At 37.4% G+C, this 23,892-nt stretch overlaps 1 protein-coding gene and 1 pseudogene across 4 annotated transcripts in view; one reads left to right on the top strand and one right to left on the bottom strand.

The window, feature by feature from the left end:
• MTUS1 (microtubule associated scaffold protein 1) overlaps positions 1 to 23,892 on the top strand; it is a 168,044-nt gene that overhangs the window by 95,240 nt on the left and 48,912 nt on the right. For 3 of the 4 annotated variants that reach the window (XM_041753070.1, XM_041753067.1, XM_041753068.1), the window contains exon 5: positions 835 to 873. In XM_041753070.1, the coding sequence (XP_041609004.1) occupies positions 835 to 873 (39 nt within the window). Of the gene's footprint in view, positions 1 to 834; positions 874 to 19,345; positions 19,762 to 23,892 lie in introns of those variants that run through there. The other variant, XM_041753071.1, reaches the window with a different exon arrangement.
• Positions 14,826 to 17,982, bottom strand: LOC121489750 (annotated as a pseudogene).

Below are 23,892 nucleotides of genomic sequence, written 5' to 3' on the forward strand. Positions count from 1 at the left end.
AAAATTCTATAGATAGAATGTGGCAGCTATTCTAACAAGTAATCTACAGATTACTCATTACATAATTTTACATAATTTCCAGATTATGCTCTGGAAATGACAATTTCTGGTCAAGTAGAAGCATTCCTAGTTTTCTTCTAGTGACGTATCTTTGTAGCCCTGTATGTATTACCACCACCACTTGTATTTTTTGCCATATTTGTTAATGTATAATTAACAAAATTGTAATACGTATGGTGGTTTGATAGACATACCCATTGCAAAAGGATCCCCTAGTTATGTTTCATATTGTGTCAGTTTGGAGAAAAAGTTTCAGTATTTTTTCCTTCATAGCTGAATAGCGGGTGTATTGGATTTAATGGCTGGCAGTTTTAGAAATCACACACTAGTTGCTGCCTTTCATAAATACCCTGCTTTTTTGCTCTGTCAGCAGTGGGATAGCATAAATTGTGTAATATGTGTGTAAATTCAGTACGGTTAACATTTGTATTCCAGCTGTTCTTGACTGAAAAAATACTTTAGTTTTTGTATCATATTTAATTTGTGACAGTGAATTCATATCACCCTTAAACTAACATCCTGATGTTATTTGGAATATCATTTTATACCTAGAGTGTACTTGATAAAGTTGATTGTATTTCAGTGGTATTTCTCATCTGGAACCTAAAATGTAGACAGTGGATTGTTTTTGAAAATACTTTCTTTGTTTTGAAAATATTTTTGTTTTGTTTTTGTGTATAAAATATTTTTTTTAGAAAATATTTTTAAATGGCTAATTTTTGTGTGATATTTCACTTAAAATGTGTGTTTTACAATTTTTTTTTTATTTTTTAGGTCCCTCAAGAAAAAACCTATTTACAGCTTTTAATGTGGGTAAGTGACAACTTTAAATATGGAAGGAGAAAAAAGAATCTTTTTGTAAAGTCATGTTATTGTTGCAAGTATTTAGGTGATAATTTTCACTATTTTTGCTTAAAAATTGAAAGAATTTCAGGCTTGTGGCATGAATTTAACTGCTGATGACTTGGACCAGAATAGTTTAAAATTTGGTCAACATGATTAACAGCTATTGGATGCAAAAGGACGTTTTATTAATAACAGATAATTTTAGATTTTTAAAATTATTTTTAAAAATGTGATCTAAAGTGGAGAATATACTTTTTCACAATAAATGCTCTTTTAAAATTGTATAGTCTTCCATTGCTAAACCTTAGCATCAGGTTTTAACACCTTTTAACAGTTCACCTTAACATTTTTCTGTTCTTTTTTATGCTTCTGAACAAACTTGCATCTGTCCTTAAAACAGCTTCACCTATTTGAAGCACTACTGGGAATCTAAATGTTTTGTCTCTTGAAAAGCCTTAAAAACTCATAAAATGTCTTTACTACAGTTCCTATATTTGATCGAGATAGCTAACCAGGTCCCCATATACTACTGCATTCTCTAATTTATTATTTATTCATAAGACAGTTATGTGCCTTCTAAATGCATTGAAGGTTAGAACAGCAATTTAAAAGGGAGAAAGGTTTTGTAGCACACTGACTATGGTTTACCATGCTTATGACAGTGTTGAGTGCTAGGGATAAAATGGTGAGCCAGAAATGAACAAGGCCCTTTTCTTCAGGAAGCTCGGCAGGAGGTATAAATTTGTGAGGCACTGTATTTAGGCAGTAATTTAAGAAAATAGGATTGATATATTTATGTAGGGAATAACTAATATGCTTGATGTTTCAAAATTGTGTCCAGTTTCTCAGCTTAAACAGGGATGCGTGAGGGAATTATATCACAATTTGTTAACCTTTTGTAAGTTTTTAAAGCTAGAGAAGACTCAGCCATCCAGAGTGATTTAAATTCTAAAGGTCTCCAGTGGCGTGAGTTCAAATATTTTTACTAAACTTTTTCTAATTAAAAATACACAAAAAGTATCCTTATACACATTGAGATTTTTATTTTCTTTTGTTTTAAATTTCTGGCACATCCTGGTATTTGGGAGAAAAAGAGAGCTAATGTGCTTTAGAATGATTTTATGTTAGAAAATCAGATAACTTTTAATAGGAAGCTAGATGGTATGATAACTCTGTTTAACTGAGAAACTTCCAGAATGTTTCCCAAAGTGACTGCACCATTTTACATTTCCACCACCATGTATGAGGGGTCCAGTTCCTTCACATTCTTACCAACACTTGTTTTTATCTTTCTTTATTATAGCCATTTTAATGGGTATGAGGTGGTATCTCACTGTGGTTTGGGGTTTTTGTTTTGTTTATTTGCATTTCCCTGATGGCTAATGGTATTGAGCCATTTGTATGTCCTCTTTGGGAGAAATGTTTATTCATTTAAAAATTACTTGCACTGTTGAATTGTAGGAGTTCTTTATATATTCTGGATACCAGATCCTTATCAGAAAATGATTTGCAAATATTTTTCCCCACTCTTTCGGCTTTTTCAATAGTGTCATTTGAAGCACTAATATTTCCAATTTTGATGAGGTCCAGTTACTTGATTTTTTCTTTCTTTTTTTTTTTTTTTTAAAGAATCAGAATCTATTTATTTATTTATTTATTTATTTATTTATTTATTTATTTATTTATTTATGATAGTCACACAGAGAGAGAGGCAGAGACACAGGCAGAGGGAGAAGCAGGCTCCATGCACCGGGAACCCGACGTGGGATTCGATCCCAGGTCTCCAGGATCGCGCCCTGGGCCAAAGGCAGGCGCCAAACCCCTGCGCCACCCAGGGATCCCTTGATTTTTTCTTTTATTGCTTAGGCTTTTGTTGTATTTTTTAAATTGAAGTAGAGTGGACATACAATATTAGTTTCAGGTATATAATGGAATGAGCATTTATATACATAGCCAAATGGTCACCACGATAAGTCTAGTTACCATCTAACACCATACAAAATTATTAATGCATTATTGATTGTATTCCCAATGCTGTACTTAACATCCCTGTGACATATTTATTTTATAGCTGCAAGTTTGTACCTCTTAATCTCCTTCCCCTATTTGCCCATCCCCCCACCACCCTATTCTCTGGCAACCACCACTTTGTTCTTTTATAGTTGACCCCAGATCAACATGGATCTGAACTACATGGGTCCACTTTAAGACTTTTTCAATAAATACAGTATAGTAGTGTAAATGTGTTTTCTTATGATTTTCTTATTAACATTTTTTCTCTAGATTACTCCATTGTAAGAATATAATATATAATATAGCATAAAAAATATGTGTTAATAAACTCTTTAGGTTATCGGTAAGGTTTCCAGTCAACAGTAGGCTAATAGGTAAGTTTTAGGGGAGTCAGAAGTTGTATATAGATTTTCGCCTGGGAGATTGTCAGCACTCCTAACTCCTGGATTTCTTAAGGGTCAGCTATATTTACCATCTATCTCTTTTGTTCATTTCTTATTTTTTAGATTCCACATATAAGTGAAATCATCTCTACCTGTTTGACTTGTTTCTCTTAGCATAATACCCTCTAGGTCCATCTATGTTGTCGCAAATGGCAAAATTTCATTCGTTTTATGGGTAATATTCCATTGTATATCTGTACCATGTACTCTTTAGCCATTTATTTATTGATGGACATGTAGGTTACTTTCATACTTGACTATTGCAGATAATGCTGTACTGAACATAAGGGTGCATGTATCTATTCAATGATCTATTCCTCAACTTTTATTGGGAGCTTTTTGATTACTGATTCAATTTCATTAGTAGTAATTGGTTTATTCAGATTTTCTATTTCTTCCTGATTCAGTCTTGGAAGATTGTATATTTGTAGGAATTTATCCATTTCTTCTAAATAATTCAGTGTTTTGGCATATAATTGTTCATTGTAGTGTCAGTTGTAACTTCTCTTTCATTCTGACTTTATCTGGGTACTCTTTGTTTTTCTTGAAGTGTCTGGCTAAAGGTTTATCAATTTTTATATTTTCAGTGAACCAGCTCTTACTTTCAGTAATTTTCCCTTTGTTTTTAAAATCTATATTCCCTGGGATCCCTGGGTGGCGCAGCGGTTTGGCGCCTGCCTTTGGCCCAGGGCGCGATCCTGGAGATCCGGGATCGAATCCCACGTCGGGCTTCCGGTGCATGGAGCCTGCTTCTCCCTCTGCCTATGTCTCTGCCTCTCTCTCTCTCTCTCTCTCTCTCTCTCTCTCTCTGTGTGACTATCATAAATAAATAAAAATTAAAAAAAAAATAAAAATGAACCATTTAAAAAATAAATAAATAAAATCTATATTCCCATTTATTTCTCCTTCTGGGGCCCCACAATACAAATGTTAGTCTGCTTGATATTATCTCATAAGTTTCTTAAACTATCCTCATTAAAAACATTTTTTTTCTTTGTGCTGGTGAGCTTGGATCATTTCTACTCTGTCTTCTAGATCTGTCTTCCAGAACAACAATCCATTTTTCTGCATTCTCTAATCTGCTGCTGATTCTCTCTAGTGTATTTTCATTTCATTTATTGTATTTTGAGCTATGATTGTGGGGTTTTTTTTTTAATGTTATCTATCTCCATATTGAAGTTCTCACTCTGTTCCTCCATATTTCTCTGGTGTTAGATCAGTTTTATTTAGGCTTAGGACTGTGATCTCTTATCAGGTAGATGGCTTATATTTGTTTCATTTAGTTCTTTTTCTGAGGTTTTGTCTTGTTCTTTTGTTTAAAAACCTATTCTTGTCTCATTTTGTCTATCTGTGTTTGTTTCTATGTATTCAGTAGATCAGCTATCTCCTGATCTTGAAGGATTGGCTTTATGTTAAAAGTGTCCTCTGGCGCCTGGAAACACTGCCCCAAGTCCCCCAGCATCAGAAGCAGGTGCTCCATGGTGTTTTCTTTTTTGGGCTATGTATTCATTCCCCTTTCACTGGATCACTACTCTTGTGGACAAACTGGTGGGTGGAGCTGGTCTCCCTCCAGTTCCTGGCAGGAGCTGCTTTAGCTTCATGCTGTCTGAGGCTACTTGCTAGATGTTGCAGATAAAAGCTCCTTGATACATTGCGGGGGAGGGAGGCCGTTGTCCCAACTGGGATCTCCTGCTAGGTGAGGTAGAGCCAGTAGGCTGGAGGTGTGTTTTCTGTTATGGGTATGTTGAGCAGGGCACATCCACAGAGGGGTGCTGGGGTAGCCAAGTGGTGCTAGTAATATAGAGGGAGAATGTCAGAAATGGTACCCACCAGTGTTAGGCTAGCTAGTTAGGAGGGCAGAAAAATGGTACCTGCTAGCATTTCTGCCCCAGAGAAAGTTCCTGCAGATCCCTGCACCTTTGGCACATGCCCTAAAATCAGTCAGCACATCTCTTTCATATATAGCCCAGGTGTTTCTCAAACTGCTGCTTTGATGTGTCTCAGATCAAGTAAGTTTGTGTGCAGGCCTTTTAAGAATGGAGTCTTGGTTTTCTGCAGCCCTCCAGCTCTCCCAGAGTTAAGCCTCATTGATTTTCAGTGAGTACTCATTTCTTGGTACCAGGCTCCAGGGCTGGAGGCTTGAATGCCTTGCTCGTCAGGGAGCATCTCTAGGGCAATCCCTCCTGCTTGTGTATTGTTGTGCTGGAGGTATGGGTCCCATACAAACTGTCTCTCTGCCTCTCCTGCCTATCTTGATCTTGCTTTTCCTTTATATCTTTGTGGAAGAGCTGTTCTACTAGTTTTAAGGGCATTCTCCTGGAAAGTTGTACATGTAGTTGAAGCCTTGGTGTGTCTGGGGGAGGAGGTAAGCTCAGGATCCTCCCGTTCGGCCACCTTCATCCTCTCTCTGATTTTGATGTTCCATGGAAGAAGCCATTGATTGATGCAAGGTTTATGCCTATGTTTTCTTGTAACATTTTTATACTTTAAGCTCTTCAGCTTAGGACTGTGATCCATTTTAAGTTCATTTTTGTAAATGAAGTGGAGGGTCCATCTTCATTCTTTTACACATAGATATCCAGTTGTTCCAGCACCACTTGTTGAAAACAGTAGTCTTCCCCTCATTGAAATGTCTTGGCACCTTTGTTAAAAATAGTTGCCTGTAAATGTGAGGATTTATTTCTGTATTCTCAAATCTATCCCATGGATCTACGTGTTTCTCTTTGCTAATACCACACTGTTGATTACTGTGGTATATAATAAGCTTTTGACATCAGGAAGTGTGAATTTTCTTACTTGTTCTTTTTCAAGATTCTTTTGGTTATTCTGGGTTCCTTGAATTTCTATGTGAACTTTTGAATCAGTGTCCATTTCTGCAAAGAAGTCAGCTGGGATTTTGTGAGACATTGCATTGGATCTGTAGATGAATTTGTGGAGTATTCTCATTTTTACAATATCATGTGTTGATCTTCTTTAGTTTCTTTCAGTAAGTTCTTTTGTGAATATTTGTATGCAACTTTTCTATGCTTTGGAAGGTGCTATTGATATTGGTCACAATAAAAGTGCTGGTTAAATCAATGTAATATGCTAATCTTAATCTCAGTTAAATCTGAAATATGGAAAGACATTCTTCATGTCTCAAGTCTATATGTAAACTGTTATAAAGGATATTTTTTTCTGAGAGGCATAGTAAATAATCCCAGTATATTATTCCCTTTCTACAATAAACTATTTGCATTAGACTTTTCTACAATAAACTCTTTGCATTTTTCCTTTATACAATGTTGGACTTACATCATGCCTTATTTCCAAAGCATATCATTGACTCTTGATGTATCAGTAACCCTTGACAAGTGTGGTTATCAGATTGGCAAATTAACTCCTGAATAAATGAGAAAGGAAGTGGAAAATAGGAATCAGATTGTGGTTTTCTTTGGCAAAGCCTTTATCTATGGAGTAGAAATGAGGGATATGATAGAGAATTCTTGTCTCCAATTAACCCTTAATAACTAATGTTATAATAATTGCAGTGGGGAAGATTTTTTAAGGGATCTGGATAGCAGTTTAATCTATATTATGTGGTATGAACATGTATTTTTCAAAATTCATAAACATGATTTTCCATTTTTCCCCCTGGCTGATAGTTACTTATTATTTAAGACTAACCTAGCATTATGATGAGCCCACTGAGGAAAAGTCAGTGTTTTGGCTTTTGGAAAAACAGCTTTGATTTTAAGAAGTGGTATCCAAGTAGCCAGTGACTTTGGGTGGATCATGTAACCTCTCTGATAATAGTTTTCTGTGTAATTGAAACGAATGATCACTAAGGTTTCTCTCTGCTATAGTATTCTATGACTACAAAGCACCTTGACTTTCCTTATATTCTGCTTGCAAATGCTCTTTTAGATGATACAGAAGACAATGTTCCACATGCAAACATGTTCCTCTGAGCATTAAATTTTAAATAACTATACCATGGCTTTGAGATAGGCTTTTTTTTGTTTGTTTTTGTTTTTTTAGCAACAAATAGTTGTGAAGATTAATCTGGCCATCTCTTCATATTTTGTTTTAGTAAAATGGTCACTTAATTGTAGAAGTTTACTAAATTCTAAAAAGTTTAGCATGTAGAGGTTTAAACATCAACCCAATAGTTTTTTTAAATTTGTGATTTTAAATAAATCCAGATAACTTTATGTCCTGTTTTGTTACTTAACATGAGTAATCACTTCTATTGACTACTACATTTAGACAATGCAGAAATTTTTAACTCTTCCTCTTGAATATTTGAGACACCTCTGTCACATAAATGATTTTATGATGGACAAGTCTCTCTTTCAAAGTTTGGGGAAGTTTCTTGAGATAGATTCTTAAAAGTAGTTTAAACAAATCAATACCTTTGCATATCTTATAGTCATTTCACTCAAGTGAATTACTCTCTAAAATCTCCATATACCTGTATACCATGATTGCAACAGAAGAGTGTTGGCTTCACTATACTCTGGTTAACATTGGGTATTATTTTTAAATTGTGGCTAATGTAATAGTTGAAAACTATATGTCACTGTTTTAGTTTAACTTTTCAACAGTTACTTCAGACACTTCCATTATCACATTAGGCAATAAAGAGGAGCAGAAAGAGAATAAACTTTTGAGGCATTGAATATTGGATTGAATCTTGGTCCTGTCACATTCTTTTTGTGTCCTGACCTTAAGCTGGTTTCCAAGCCTCTCCAAGTCTCAGATTTCTCATTTGGGAATATGAGAATGTTGTAGGAATAATTCCCAGTATAAAAGTAATTTTGGCTTCATAGAATTTTTGTATAAAAAGCTCTCAAATGGTAGCTGCTTCTGGGGCTAGGGATCGTGATAATGATAACCCTTTCCATTGCTTAGGGTTCTAGTGACTTATTCTGAGTTCTTTTACAGATGTTTAATTATTCTCAAAGCAAGTAGGAAAAAACACCTAAAGTCAAGAACCATCCTCCTGGGATCTAGCTGCTGTAATTTATTTAAAGAATCTGATGCTAAAAGATTTTAGCCAACATTGATTCTAAATAAAACATGGTTTTAGAAGGAAGATGTCCCACATACCACATACTATAATTACCTTGGTTCTACCACACATTAAAGCTGTTTGGGATACCAAAGCATGAGAGATGTATTTATCCAGTCCCCTAAGTATTTTACACAAGATCATCAGGCTCAGGAGCCACAGTGTCTGCCTTGGAGACTAGGAAATGTACTGCTCTCTGCATACCCATTTACTAAATACAGCACAGGAGGATAAGGTTGCTTTTTTGTATCCCTTATTTCCAAGTGTTAGGAAACAGTTGAGAGTTGGAAACCTGCTCTGATGAGGTAATACTCACATAGCCAGCATTTCCTCTGGTGAGAAAAGGGATGAGCCTATCTTTTCACTGTTGGTTTATGATTATAACTTTTATCCTACTTAAAAAGCAGATTTTGTTTTGATATGTGATAAATTTAGTGTTTCACATCAAAGTGTGGATTATTTAGCAAATCTTGTTGGGACACAAAGGATCTCTTTTCAGCAGGAGCTAGATTCCCACTTTACATACTACATACAAATATAGTCCATATTGATGGAAGTTTTAAACAAAAAAATAGGATGATAAGAAACACTAAGAATATCGACTTGGATAGAAAAGACCTCTTCCAGGAACATTAGTACGAAAGAAAAGATGAATAATTATGACAACAAAAGTTTTATACTTCCCTTTTGTCAGAAACATTGTAAACACAGTGATGGACGCTAACCATAAGTAGATTTATTGTAGTGATCATTTTTCAACGATCTTGAAACTAATATGTTCTGTGTCGGTTATATCACAAAAATTATAAGCAATAATAGCAAACAACAAACTGGGACTGCACATGTAACACATTCCATATTTCAAACCAGCAAGTAAAGATGACCCCAGCAATAGACAAATAAATGGACAGACACAAAAGAAAAAACATGAAGGGCTAGGAAACATGAAAAGGTTTACAAATGGCTAATTAAAATAATGTGCTAACAATGCTTGTGTTTTTTTCACGCTTGTGTGTTTTTTTTTAATTAATTTTTATTGGTGTTCAATTTACCAACATACAGAAAAACACCCAGTGCTCATCCCGTCAAGTGTCCACCTCAGTGCCCGTCACCCATTCCCCTCCAACACCCGCCCTCCTCCCCTTCCACCACCCCTAGTTCGTTTCCCCGAGTTAGGAGTCTTTATGTTCTGTCTCCCTTCCTGATATTTCCCAACATTTCTTTTCCCTTCCTTTATATTCCCTTTCACTATTATTCATATTCCCCAAATGAATGAGAACATACACTGTTTGTCCTTCTTCGATTGACTTATTTCACTCAGCATAATACCCTCCAGTTCCATTCACGTTGAAGCAAATGGTGGGTATTTGTCGTTTCTAATTGCTGAGTAATATTCCATTGTATACATAAACCACATCTTCTTTAGAAACCATTCATCTTTCGATGGACACTGAGGCTCCTTCCACAGTTTGGCTATTGTGGCCATTGCTGCTAGAAACATCGGGGTGCAGGTGTCCCGATGTTTCATTGCATCTGAATATTTGGGGTAAATCCCCAACAGTGCAATTGCTGGGTCGTAGGGCAGGTCTATTTTTAACTCTTTGAGGAACCTCCACACAGTTTTCCAGAGTGGCTGCACCAGTTCACATTCCCACCAACAGTGTAAGAGGGTTCCCTTTTCTCCGCATCCTCTCCAACATTTGTTGATTCCTGCCTTGTTAATTTTCCCCATTCTCACTGGTGTGAGGTGGTATCTCATTGTGTATTTCCCTGATGGCAAGTGATGCAGAGCATTTTCTCATGTGCATGTTGGCCATGTCCATGTCTTCCTCTGTGGGATTTCTCTTCATGTCTTTTGCCCATTTCATGATTGGATTGTTTGCTTCTTTGGTGTTGAGTTTAATAAGTTCTTTATAGATTTTGGAAACTAGCCCTTTATCTGATATGTCATTTGCAAATATCTTCTCCCATTCTGTAGGTTGTCTTTTAGTTTTGTTGACTGTATCCTTTGCTGTGCAAAAGCTTCTTATCTTGATGAAGTCCCAATAGTTCATTTTTGCTTTTGTTTCTTTTGCCTTCGTGGATGTATCTTGCAAGAAGTTACTGTGGCCGAGCTCAAAAAGGGTGTTGCCTGTGTTCTCTTCTATGATTTTGATGGACTCTTGTCTCACATTTAGATCTCTCATCCATTTTGAGTTTATCTTTGTGTATGGTGAAAGAGAGTGGTCCAGTTTCATTCTTCTGCATGTGGATGTCCAATTTTCCCAGCACCATTTATTGAAGAGACTGTCTTTCTTCCAATGGATAGTCTTTCCTCCTTTATCGAATATTAGATGACCATACATTTCAGGGTCCACTTCTGGGTTCTCCATTCTGTTCCATTGATCTATGTGTCTGTTTTTGTGCCAGTACCACACTGTCTTGATGACCACAGCTTTGTAGTACAACCTGAAATCTGGCATTGTGATGCCCCCAGATATGGTTTTCTTTTTTAAAATTCCCCTGGCTATTCGGGGTCTTTTCTGATTCCACACAAATCTTAACATAATTTGTTCTAGCTCTCTGAAGAAAGTCCATGGTATTTTGATAGGGATTGCATTAAACGTGTAAATTGCCCTGGGTAACATTGACATTTTTACAATATTAATTCTGCCAATCCTTGAGCATGGAATATTTTTCCATCTCTTTGTGTCTTCCTCAATTTCTTTCAGAAGTGTTCTATAGTTTTTAGGGTATAGATCTTTTACCTCTTTGGTTAGGTTTATTCCTAGGTATCTTATGCTTTTGGGTGCAATTGTAAATGGGATTGACTCCTTAATTTCTCTTTCTTCAGTCTCATTGTTAGTGTATAGAAATGCCATTGATTTCTGGGCATTGATTTTGTATCCTGCCACGCTACCAAATTGCTGTATGAGTTCTAGCAATCTTGGGGTGGAGGCTTTTGGGTTTTCTATGTAGAGTATCATGTCATCGGCGAAGAGGGAGAGTTTGACTTCTTCTTTGCCAATTTGAATGCCTTTAATGTCTTTTTGTTGTCTGATTGCTGAGGCGAGGACTTCCAGTACTATGTTGAATAGCAGTGGTGAGAGTGGACATCCCTGTCTTGTTCCTGATCTTAGGGGAAAGGCTCCCAGTGCTTCCCCATTGAGAATGATATTTGCTGTGGGCTTTTCGTAAATGGCTTTTAAGATGTCGAGGAAAGTTCCCTCTATCCAACACTCTGAAGGGTTTTGATCAGGAATGGATGCTGTATTTTGTCAGATGCTTTCTCTGCATCTAATGAGAGTATCATATGGTTCTTGGTTTTTCTCTTGCTGATATTATGAATCACACTGATGGTTTTACGAGTGTTGAACCAGCTTGTGTGTTTTTTTTTTTAATTTTTTTTTTATTATTTATTTATGATAGTCACAGAGAGAGAGAATGAGGCAGAGACACAGGCAGAGGGAGAAGCAGGCTCCATGCACCGGGAGCCCGATGTGGGATTCGATCCCGGGTCTCCAGGATCGCGCCCTGGGCCAAAGGCAGGCGCCGAACCGCTGCGCCACCCAGGGATCCCCAGCTTGTGTGTTTTTAAAACTAATACTGGTTTTGGTGTATGAGTGAGGACCAGGTACCACACACATAGTACTGAGGCTGTATAAATTACAACAGCCTTTCTGGAGGTACAATGGGGGTATAAAAAAGTCTTCTACTGGGCAGCCTGGGTGGCTCAGCGGTTTTGCGCTGCCTTCAGCCCAGGGCCTAATCCTGGAGACCTGGGATCGAGTCCCATGTCAGGCTCCCTGCATGGAGCCTGCTTTTCCCTCTGCCTCTCTTTCTCTCTGTGTCTCTCATGAATTAAAAAAAAAAAAAAAAAAGTCTTCTACCCAGGAATTCCTTTTATCAGAATTGTTTAAAGTGAAAATACTGATTTTTTTAAAATTGCCTTTCAAAGTTGTTTAGAAGGGGAGGGGGAATTGGAAACAACCTGAATGATTTCAGCAACACCTGTTTAAGTTAAACCACTTGTTGAAATTATGTTCACTGACATTTCAGTGACATTTTTGAAGCCACTAAAGCAATATAAAGGGGTAGCTAATGCCTTGGAAAGATAGGAAGTTTTTAAATTTACTAAGTTTATTAAGCTTGTGTTAAGTTCAAAAATTGGTTACAGAGCACTATAATGTATAGGTAATTTCACTTCTATTTTTTAAGAAATATCCTACAGTGAAGATGGGTTTTTGTTTTTAAAAACATTTTACATGGATAAAACATAACAGCTTTCATTTTTTGGAGACCAAAGAAATAGAAGGCAATGTCACTGGTCTTGGAGAACTTATAGTCTTATAGGTAGACAGAGGCTAATTTTTTTCTAATAGTTTTATGTGGATTTTAAAATATTCATAATATAGGCATTCCTCTTCCTATTAAGGAAGAGGACATTGTGGAAAAATTGGACCCTGAGTCAAATTTCCTGCAATTGGAACAGAGATGTGAACATAAGACAGTAAAGATTACAAGATATAAAAATGAGTATGGCAGTCGTGTCGTGTTGGGAAAGTAAGGAAATAAAGATTAAGATGGATATACTTGGTGTTAGAATTTGGGGGAAGATTGGATAGAGAGGCTTGAATCCCTGGTTTAAATATTAATCTGCAGATTCTTCATGATCATTAACAGGAAACACATCAGCCCTGGTGTAGTTGCATTTCCTAGCATCTAAGCAGCCCTGCACAGCATATGCTTGAATCCCATCTAGAATCATAACATCACTGTATTCTAAATTGAGTCTGATTAAGCACCTGCACATACACACACATGTGCACACACACTTCCATGCAGACTGCAGTGGAATCTGTGATTCTCTTGAATGTACTAGGATACTGTAACATATTGGCCTGCCAAACACTTGTATCATTCATATCACATCTTCTTTTGTTTGTATATTAAGCCTTACTAAAGACTTTCCACAGTTTATTGTTTTTTTATTTGTGCCATTAATAGAAACTCAGCTTATTCTGTACCCTTTTAATAAAGCTGTTACTTCAGTTTGCTTAAAAGTCTATTTTTTTCTTTGGCTCCTATAATTTTTGTTTTTAAAATGGGAAAATTTGTCTGCTAGTATGGCAGACAAATTGAAAAAAATCCTACCTACTCCAACTCTCGGTGGTGCTGACATTTTTGTATACTTGGCTTCAGGTATTTTTTTTTTCTTATTCTTTAAAGTTGAGATCTTACTATTCATACAATTTTAAATCATGGTTTTTGTTTTTCCACTTGATATCCTAATACAAGCTTTGCTCCCCTTCATAAAAACTCCTCTTATTCCTAATTTTTATAACTGTAATAACATTGTTCTTAGGTAACAAAAGTTCCTTAGGTTTTTCTTTACTGTCCTCAGTGATCTTTAGACATTCTCTTCAGTTAAGACTTTGTATAGCAACAAAGATAGGCACTTATCTTTAGGTACTCTTCCTATATTTGGCATAACTTCAGAAACTACCGCTAGTGCAGAAGTGATAACAGCTGACCAAATAAGTAATCAAGGAACCTTTTTGAGCCAGTTTTTAAATCCATGCTTCCTTATCCACCCCTCCCCAAAGTTCATATGTTATAAAAATAGTTGTAACTCCTCAATAACTGCTCACTTATTTAAAAACAAATACATATAAAGTGTTTAGGGGAGTACCTGGCACATTTTTTTGAGTTGGCTGTTAGTATGAATGAAAAGAGCATCCCTTTGCTTTGGCTCACGCACGTGTGATCGCCACCAGGGGGCAGACTGTGCTGGGAAAGAAGTGAAAACCCAGCTGGAGCTAGAACACCTTTCCTGTGTGTGTGTGCGTGTGTATATACACCTGACTGCACCAGCAAGAACCGCTTTCTGACTTTTGACTTTCTGACTAGTGCTGCTGCTTTTCATTCTCATAGTTTCTTGTTCTGTTTAAAAAAGATCATTAGCGACATTTACTTCTGATAGATGTGGGAGCTTAGTCCAGTTGAAGACAAAATTTTAATGAATGTGATGAGCTGGTGGCATGTTGCTAATTTCTCCTTTTGGATAGTCTGGGCTAAAGGATTTCCCTTTTGCACCTGGATTGCTCAGTCGGTGAAGCGTCTGCCTTCTGCTCAGGTCATGATTCCAGGGTCCTGGGACTGAGTGGAACATCGGGCTCCCTTCTCAGCAGGCAGCCTGCTTCTCCCTCTCCTTCTGCCCCCAGTTCATGCTTGCTCTCTCTCTCAAGTAAATAAAATCTTACAAAAGATTTCCATTTTAACCAGGATAACCTAGAGCTTACTATTAACTAACAGGCAAAAAGTTATCCAAAACAAAAAACTGCATGACATCTGAAATGGGGTGGTATCAGGTCTGTTTTTAACACCAACATTTAATTTGATTCTATTTATGATTGTCATGCTGATTGATATTTTATTTATTTTTTTTCAAATTTAAAAATTCTTTTTAATGTTTTGCTTCCCTTGGTTTTCATTGTCATTATGATATCAACAGACTTTTATTAATAAAAATAAATTTTTACTCATATTGAAAGCCTGTGTTTTTCATTGTCGATGGATAAGACTGGAGGGATGTTTCCCGCTGTCCAAGGTAGGCCTAGTTCTAGCCCTTGACCTGGAAACACAGACTATAACTCTGGTGGAGTCCCAGATCCCATCAAGGTTATTTGCACATTCTCAGCCTAATTACTCATGAACACCTTAAAAATATTCTTGGCCACTAGGCAGGTGGGAAGTTGTTCCAATAGTTAGTGGAGAAAAAGAAGCTGGTACCTAACTCTGTTCCATCTAGAACAATCCATGTGGCTTTGGGAATGGCTGTATGAATGTCAGCATACTGGCTGAAATGACAACAACACATCTGACTGTAATTCCAAGGAAAGATGAACTCCTTTGTTTTAGCTATTAGTTCAGTTTTATTTCTTAAGTGAAAAAGTAAATATTAAATACTATTATCCAACTGTATAAACTCTAGTATTATATATATAAATATGTATATTTATATTAATAAAAATAATAATTCATTTTCTGGATGAAGTACAGAGGCTTGGAAGTTAACTAGGTGATTCACAAGCTTTGCTGAGTCTCAGAATCAAGGGTAGTAATGTTCAGGCCACACAGACCAATTACATCTGAATCTCTTGGGGTAGGATGTTCGTATTATCCTTTTTTAAAGTTCCCCAAGCTAAACATGAGAACAAATGAATTAGGTCCTATTAGGTCAGAGGCCGACACAAGTTGTACTATTGATTATCTTAACTCAAATATAGCTTAGCTTTTGCTGTGTTCTTGTGTGTGCGGTTTCTAATAAAAGGAAGGAAGCTGATCCTTTGCTCAACGGTACTGAAAGGTGAGCTATAAAATTGTACCCCAAGAATGTAACAGTGCTCTATTTCTAACCTGTAGAACTAGTCTTCATCCACAGGTGCTTATCAGGCTCATTCTTCGAACTTCAAAAGAAATACAGATATCCAGAAATTATTCTAGACCAGCTGAATCAAAATCATTAGGGGAGGTACCTGAGCTTGTAAACTTTAAAAAAAGTTCATGATTTTTGATGCCAAATTTTGGCTGAAGATATTTAGAGGTGTGCCACATGGTATGTGCTTAGCTATATTCGGTTAAATTATAGGGAAGCAGATTTTTAGAAAAATAACTTTAAAAAATCACATAGAGTTATCCAGCAATGGAACAATCTATTTTAAGGCAGTGAGCTCTCAATAGCTAGAAAAATAAAGGCAGAAGTTGGATTACCACCTGCTGGGAATGTTGTCCAAAGGCCCTCAAATTTAGTAAGTAGTTGGATCACCTGATATCTAAGGTTACTCCCAATTCTTAAGTTTCTTTAGCCAAAACCTGCAATCGATCACCTACAATGGATGTTCACATTGTTGTGAAAACTCATGATTTTTCCAGAAGTATCATAATGATTTTGTTTCTAAAACTGGCTAGAATGAAGTAATGTCAATGAAGTAGTGTTAATGGAACATTGCCTCTTATACTGGTCTTACCAAGGGGAATACTTTTCCCTCCACATGCTCGCATGGACAGAAGGGACTTTTTCTTCCTCCCTGGGAGACAGAAGTGTGGGAACAAGCTCTGTGAATCCTCATTCATTTCCTCTCAAAAGACTCTCATCTGATGAGTGGTTTTGGGAGCAGGAACTCAGCAAGTGTGGCCCAGCCCCCAGTGGGTTCTCTCACCTTGAAAGCTAAATGGTCTCAGAATGCCAAGGTGAGCTCTATCTCTGGCAAGGCAGAGGTTTGTAGTTGTATGCAGGCAGCGAGATATTTTAGGGAGCCTGATAGGAAAACAAGACAACCTGGCTCTCTACTTTGGCTTCCCTGATAATAAAGCTGACATTTTGATCTCTCTCTGACTCCCATGTTTTATTTCTTAATTTGTTCCAAAGTAAAGAGGGTGTCCTTAAGCCCCATAAGCATCACAATCGAGTCATAAATTGTAATTGTCCTTGAGTTCTGAGATAGCATTCCATTATTTTCTTGAAACTGATGAACAACCATAAAGTACAAAGTATTTCCAAAGTTACAGAAAGAACACAACATATAAAAGGCCATCTTTCTTTACTGACATAATTTGGGAATTCTAACTGCTCAACTATCTGTTTTTAGCCAACAATAACATTTTCTAAGATTGTACTTATTGAGAGTAATCTTAGTCGTGATCTGCAGCAGTTGGTCCTGGGCAATTTGAAGAGAGGTCTTCTTTATCTTCAGAGGCTGTTCCACACCAAATACAATACAGATGTTCTTCTCTTAACCAGTCAGTATTTGTAATTTTTCCAGTATACTTAAGTCTTCACTTTTATAGTCATCTTCATCTTGCTCTTTCTCCTCCTCTTCGTCAGTCTCCTCTTCAAGCCCCAACCAGTACCATGCTTCCCTGGGAACCTGAATGTTCTTCTGTGTATCCAACTGCCGGCAGGCTCACTGGCTTCTTTTCAGGTCCCCTTCCAGCTTCACTTCATCTTGCTTATATTTAAGTCGCAGTCAAAACTGCTCTGTAGCTGTTTCTTCAGCCTGGTTTTTCATGTGAATCTTTCTCCTAGAACTTTCTAGTTTTTCTTCTGCTTTCTGTTTCAGTAATGCCTCATGACCAAGGCCGCTTTTTCCTGTTTTGACGTTAAGGGGGGATTGGCTCAACAATACCATCTCCACTCTTGCCAAGGGCCTGACCACTTTTATATCCCATCTTTTGCAGCAAGGCAAACCATTTGTTTTCACAGCCTAGTGCATTCTTCAACCCAATGTCATGTCTTTCTTGTTCTTCTTTTAAACTCTTCTCCCTATTTTTCAAATTAGCTTCTGTTGCTTTTCTTCTTTCCAATGGGCTTCTCGGATCTGCCTTAGCATTGGCAATCCTGGTCTAATGTCTTGTTGGACATTAATGAAGGAATCAGACATATAGTCCTCTTCTTCTGCCATGTTCAACTTCATATGGCAAAGGTATCTGGTAGCTCTACTAGCCCCGGACCAGCTGCCGAGAGCGCGTGCTGCGTATGCACCCACCTACCAGCGCAGGACTTCTGAGCCTCAAGTCTCACCTGAGTTTCCCAAGCAAGCAATCCTGATTGATATTTTAGTCACGAGTTTTTGAGGGATGTTGGCAGGAGGAAAGGTAGTTACAGCATATTAATATGCAGAACCTGGGAAAAGGGTAGTTGTTTAATAATAAACTGTGATAAAGTGAAAAGACAACATCTAACTGTAGCTCTTCCTTAATTCCTTGGATATTTGTGGTTCTGTTGCCATGGATACAGGGTGTTTTTGAGATCCATCCTGTGTGTGTTAACAAGTTATATCTTTCCCACAGCTAACCCTTGATAGAAAATTGGGTTTGTGTCCCTTGTTGACAGCTTTTAAGATGTTAGGCTCCTGGGTGGAGGAGGAGGAGGGAAAAGGAATTATTCAAAATTTATCACTAACAGTTTCTATATTTATTTCTAAGTCTTGTTTTCTTAGGAAATCTTGGAAACAAGCATAGATCCTTTTTTATACATTGTTTTCTTTTTTAAATCAAAAAGGGTTAAGTGTTGGGTTATTCCTGGTTATTAATAATATTACCTTTGCTTAAGTGAGCATGTTGCTGGGCTACTTTTCTTTATTTATATTCCTACCTTCATCTTCCTTTAGTTTTTGCCACCACATTTTAATGTACTTTTACAAACTACCAAAATAAACACTGAACAGATCCCAGTAAAACAGATCCTAGCTTGTTCCTAGTTTCAAAGCATCACCATGAGAGGCCACCTGATTTTCCATAAATGCAATTTATAAAGCAGTAACTGTAGTCTTAAGAATGTGGCTTGATTAATTTTATTCCTCTGGAACTATTCTATTACATCTGATAGAGAAAAATTGCATTAACCTCTTCTGTAGATTAGTGCAGTCCTCAGAACCTATTAAAGTTGAACTTTAACCTTTTTGTCAATCTGTCATAATAGAAGTTTTATTAAAAACCGTACATGGGAGCATCCATTACCTGAAGGCATTTAAAAAAAAAAAAGTGTATCCAAAGTATCAGGTTTACATAGAGATTTATGTTCAAAAGTGTTAGGTTTTTGAGATCAAAACATAAAACATATAAACATATGTTTATATGTTTATTGGGAAAAAATAAAACATATGTTTTATGTTTATTGGGAAAAAATACCCAGTGTTATTAGTGTAAATATAATTAAAATTTTTTAAATCAGAATCTAGATTACTGAAAAGAAATCTTAATTTTCTCCTAATATCTAAATCAGCATGAGATACTCAAAGTAGTTAATTTCCCTCATCCATCTTTCAAGTAGTGAGAGAATCTGTGACATTATTGGTGGTTATATAAAGCTCCTAAGACCACCCACTTTCTCCTCCCCTTTACCATCTCTGATGAAAACCATAACAACCCCTTAAGCGTGCACAGTGTGATGTCATTCGGAGGCTCCTTACTGCTGGATCTGCTAACAGGAGATTTTAGTCAGAGGACGGGTATTGTTTTGGCAACATCTGGAAGTGAAAACGGAAGCCAGGAACATTTGGATAGCTCTGGGTTGCCTTCCCCCCCCCCTTTTGTGTCTGTACAGTGGAATGACATTTGCTATGTAGGCATGTTTTCTCCTGCGGTTATTTCTTGGCTTTGAAGAGTACTGAGTTTAAAAAGACAGTATGTGATAGTTCTGGAAGCTGTTTCTTCTGTGAAATCTTTTTACCTGCTCTGAAGACATGTTGTTGTCTCCCAAATTCTCCTTATCCACCATTCACGTCCGACTGACCGCCAAAGGACTGCTTCGAAACCTTCGACTTCCTTCAGGGTTTAGGAAAAGCACTGTCATTTTCCATACAGGTTTGTCTTGCATACATGCCGGTTTAGTGTTGCTTGGGGGGCATCTTGATTAACTTGCAGCTGCTTATCAGAAATAGTCTAAGGAGATACCTAATTGAGGAAAGAAAGCTGGGAGAGAATGAGGCTTTCTTGGTAGAAACAGGCATTTTTGTTCTTAACATTTCAACACATGAGCGTCTGATACTTTGATTCCGTGTAAGCAGATGTGTGTGCGTTTTGTTTGGAGAGAGCAGAATTGTTGCCTTGGAGCTCCCTGGCTCCTTTCTGACACTTAAGATCTGTAGAAAACCACACCTGTTAAATTACTTTTTGCTTCAGATGATTTTGGAGCTGGGACATATGGACATTTCTCTGATCCTTAAAGGAGATGAAAGGAGAGGGTTTCTATAGTTTTTTATTAGATACTGTCTCACTGAGATTATGATAGGTTAGTTTAATTTGCTAAATGGTTTCTAAATTCAAAATATTTCCAAAGTAAAACATCCTAGTAGTTGTGGAGAGGTAATAAGTGAGGCCCCTCCCCCCAAAAAAGTAAGTTTCCTAGCTTCCTGGTGAAAATGTTTGCAATCGCAAAAGACTGCCTTTGATATTTATGCTTGTATCTGTCTTTTATTCTCTGTGCCTAAGATGGAAATCAATGTAGTGTATATTTTAGGCATATGTAAACCTGCATGGGATTCAATTAATTGCCTCACATTGCTCCCTTTTGTTCACATAATAACTGCAGCTATGGTAAATTATGTTGTTTTATGCTGTAAAAACAGGTGTGGTAGTATATTTACTCTGGCTGGTTAGCGTTGACTGTAATAGGACTGTCTGAATATGTAAACAGATTTTTTTTCTTCTTTCATATTTGTGTCAGCCCTGATGTGTCTTGTTTTCCATCCCATACCTAGTGATTTTTTTTTCAGCGGACTGTTCTTAGTTTTCCCAGAGGCATCTCCCTTCCCTGAGGGATATCTTTCATTTTTTTCCAGCAGCTTCTCCTCATGTTTCATAACTCCCCTTGACCTGTCACTGAAGTCTGCCAACCTTTCCCTTGGTCTGAGCTGGCAACTGAAGGTAAAAGAGCTGTTAGGAGGCAGAACAGTGGCTTGCCCTCTCCCAGCCTAAATGCCCCTGTCATTTTTTTCTGCCTTTAAAAAAAAAAGGGGGAAAAGGCTGCCTTGTATTTGCAATAATCTGTATGATCTAAAATAGCTCCAAGTTAAAAAAAAAAAAAATCTGTGCTCCAAGTGAGAAAGTCAAACTGTACAGAGGTTATATAATTTAAAGTGAGTCTGTGTCTTGCACGGGACCCCTGTCCTCTCTCCAGGGACCACCACTCTTGTGGGTGCTTGCAAAGCCTTCTGGTAACTTGCTCATTATATGTAAGCCTGTGTAAATTTTTATAGATTCTTTCCTTATACAGAAATAATATATATATATGCATTTTTCTATAAATTGCTTTTTAAAGTTAATATAACTTAGATTTTCATGTTAACACATTTATCCCTGCTTTTTAATAGTTATGGGCACCATGATCTATTTAACCAGTTTTTTTAAAAAAGATATTTTTTGGGGCCTAGGTGGCCCAATGGTTTAGTGCTGCCTTCAGCCCAGGGCGTGATATTGGAGTCCCAGGATCGAGTCCCACATCGGGCTCCCTGCATGGAGCCTGCTTCTCCCTCTGCCTCTCTCTCTCTCTCTCTCTCTCTCTCTCTCTCTCTTTCTCTCTCTGTGTCTCTAATGAAGGAATGAATGAATAAATAAATAAAAAAAATCTTTAAAAATAAAGGTATTTATTTATTTGAGAAAGAGTAAGCATGAGCTTGGTGGGGTGGTGGGCAGAGGGAGAAGCCGACTCCCCCTTTGAGCAGGGAGCCCGATGTGGGGTTTAATCCCAGGGCCTCAAGATCATGACTCAAGTGAAAGGCAGAAACTTAACCTACTGAGCCACCCGCACACCCTTTACCTAGTGAACATTTTAGGTTTTTATTGTATTTCTGTGAAGCAGATAGATTTCCAAGGCAGTTGAAGCAAAAGACAAAAGGCTTTTATTATCAGAGTTTGACTAATTGTTGCTATTTTTAGGTACCTTTTGATTTTGGAATTTCTCTAAAAATACTTTTCAACATTAATTTGGCTGCAGTGAAATTTTTAGAGCCTGGGTGTACTTAGAAGTGATCTAGTTGGGCAGCCCAGGTGGCTCAGCGGTTTAGTGCTGCCTTCGGCCCAGGACGTGATCCTGGAGACCCGGGATCTAGTCCCACATTGAGCTCCTTGGATGGAGCCTGCTTCTCCCTCTGCCTGTGTCTCTGTCTCTCTCTCTCTCTCTCTCTCTCTCTCTCTCTCTCTCTGTGTGTGTGTGTGTCTCTCATGAATAAATAAAAAACCTTTTTTTAAAAAGTGATCTAGTTTACCTTCTTTTACACCAGGAAGTCAGAGGCCCAGAGATGTGGATTAATGTGTTCAGGGGCCCACTGTAGCAGACATGGGATGAAAACTGAGACCTCTGTTTAGAACTCTTGGCTTCTAGATTTTCCTGGCTGTGACTTTTGCTGTAATTCTGTTAGATCTGGTGAATAGTCATGATGAATAAGAGGGCTGTATTTTTTCCCCCTGCGTGAGAAGCATTTAAAAATTATGTAAAGAATGTAATTCTACTTAGCCCCTGTAAGAATCTTTTGTGAGCTTATCCTGTATTACATAACTTTAAGGTCAGAGAAATCTTGCAAAGAAATGGGTACTAAAGTCCCCGCATGTATTCTTAGGGTCTATAAGCTGTAACTTGTGTTTGTATTCTTAATGAAGTGAATGCTGTTGGTTGTCAGAGTGGCAGTGGTGCTGACCTCGATTCCAGGAACCTGGGGTTGTAGCCTTGGTTCTGCTAGTAACCAAGTGAATGACCTTCATCACTTACACATACAGAGCTATAAAATAAAGGAATCAGATGAAATTATTTGTGAAGTTCCTTTAACCTCACATGCTATAGATTTTCCTGGCTATAGATTTAAAAAACCCTGGATGAATTACATATGAAAATGCATCTTATCTAAATGAATTCTCTCCTTATTGCCCAAACTCAGTTAATACTCAGGACACCATGTTTTTCATGTTTTTCCTTTATCCTGTCATATAACATCAGTCATGGTGAATCCTTGTTCTTCCTCATTTAACCACAACTAATTGGTTGTAAGAACCTAAGACTCTGTCCCCTGAAATCTCTATTTGGTTTTATTCTGCCACTGCTCTGGTTGTCTTTTTTATTAGGTGGAAGCACTTGAAATTACTTTTCTTGTAAGTGAAAAATGGCCACATATTGGCAGTTTCATATGTTTGGGTTATTTGAAGGATTTTGTATTTGGTCTTTGCCACTAGCACCCCCCTCTCCCATTTCTCTAAGTGATGAATTTTTATTTTATTTTTTTTTAAAGTAAGCTCTACATGTGATTCTGTATCTCAGGGTTATGAGTTCGAGCCTCATGTTGGGTATAGAGATTACTTCAAGCAATTTTCTTAAGTTTTTATTTATTTTAAATAAGCTCTAAATCTTTAATAAACCAGCATGGGGCTTGAACTCAAGACCCTGAGATCAGGAGTTCCATGCTCTACTGACAGAGCCAGCCGGGCACCCACTTATGACTTCTTCCCAAAATGTCTTTCACAATCTAGGATTAATTCATCCATTTCATAAGTAAATACTTATTTAGACATGGACTGTGTGCCAGGTTCAGTGCTAGATGCTGATAATCTAACCAGGACTGAGTCACACATGGCTCCTGCCTTCACACAGCCCATAATTAAACAGAACATCAAGTGATTACAATAGAGCATAGACTAGATGCCCAGGCAACTCCTAGCAGATGAAGCTAACCTTATCCTGGCCTTCCGGAAAAAGTGCTAGTTAAGCTGGAATCTCAGCATACGTGGAGTTAGCCAGGAAACAAAGTGAGGCGAAAGCCTGGAGCTTAGGGAGAGGTTGGCTCCTTCAAGGAAACAAAAGAATTTTAATAGGTCTGAGCATAGAATATAGACAGAGGTGTTAGCAAGAAGGAAGTAATCACAGGGACCCAGGTAGACCAGGCCCTCTCATTGAACCTTTAGATAAGGAGCACCATCCAGTATGTTGTTATCGTGTGGCACCTATTC

The sequence above is a fragment of the Vulpes lagopus genome, chromosome 4, assembly GCF_018345385.1.
Source record: "Vulpes lagopus strain Blue_001 chromosome 4, ASM1834538v1, whole genome shotgun sequence".
In the NCBI taxonomy this organism is placed as follows: Eukaryota; Metazoa; Chordata; class Mammalia; order Carnivora; family Canidae; genus Vulpes; species Vulpes lagopus.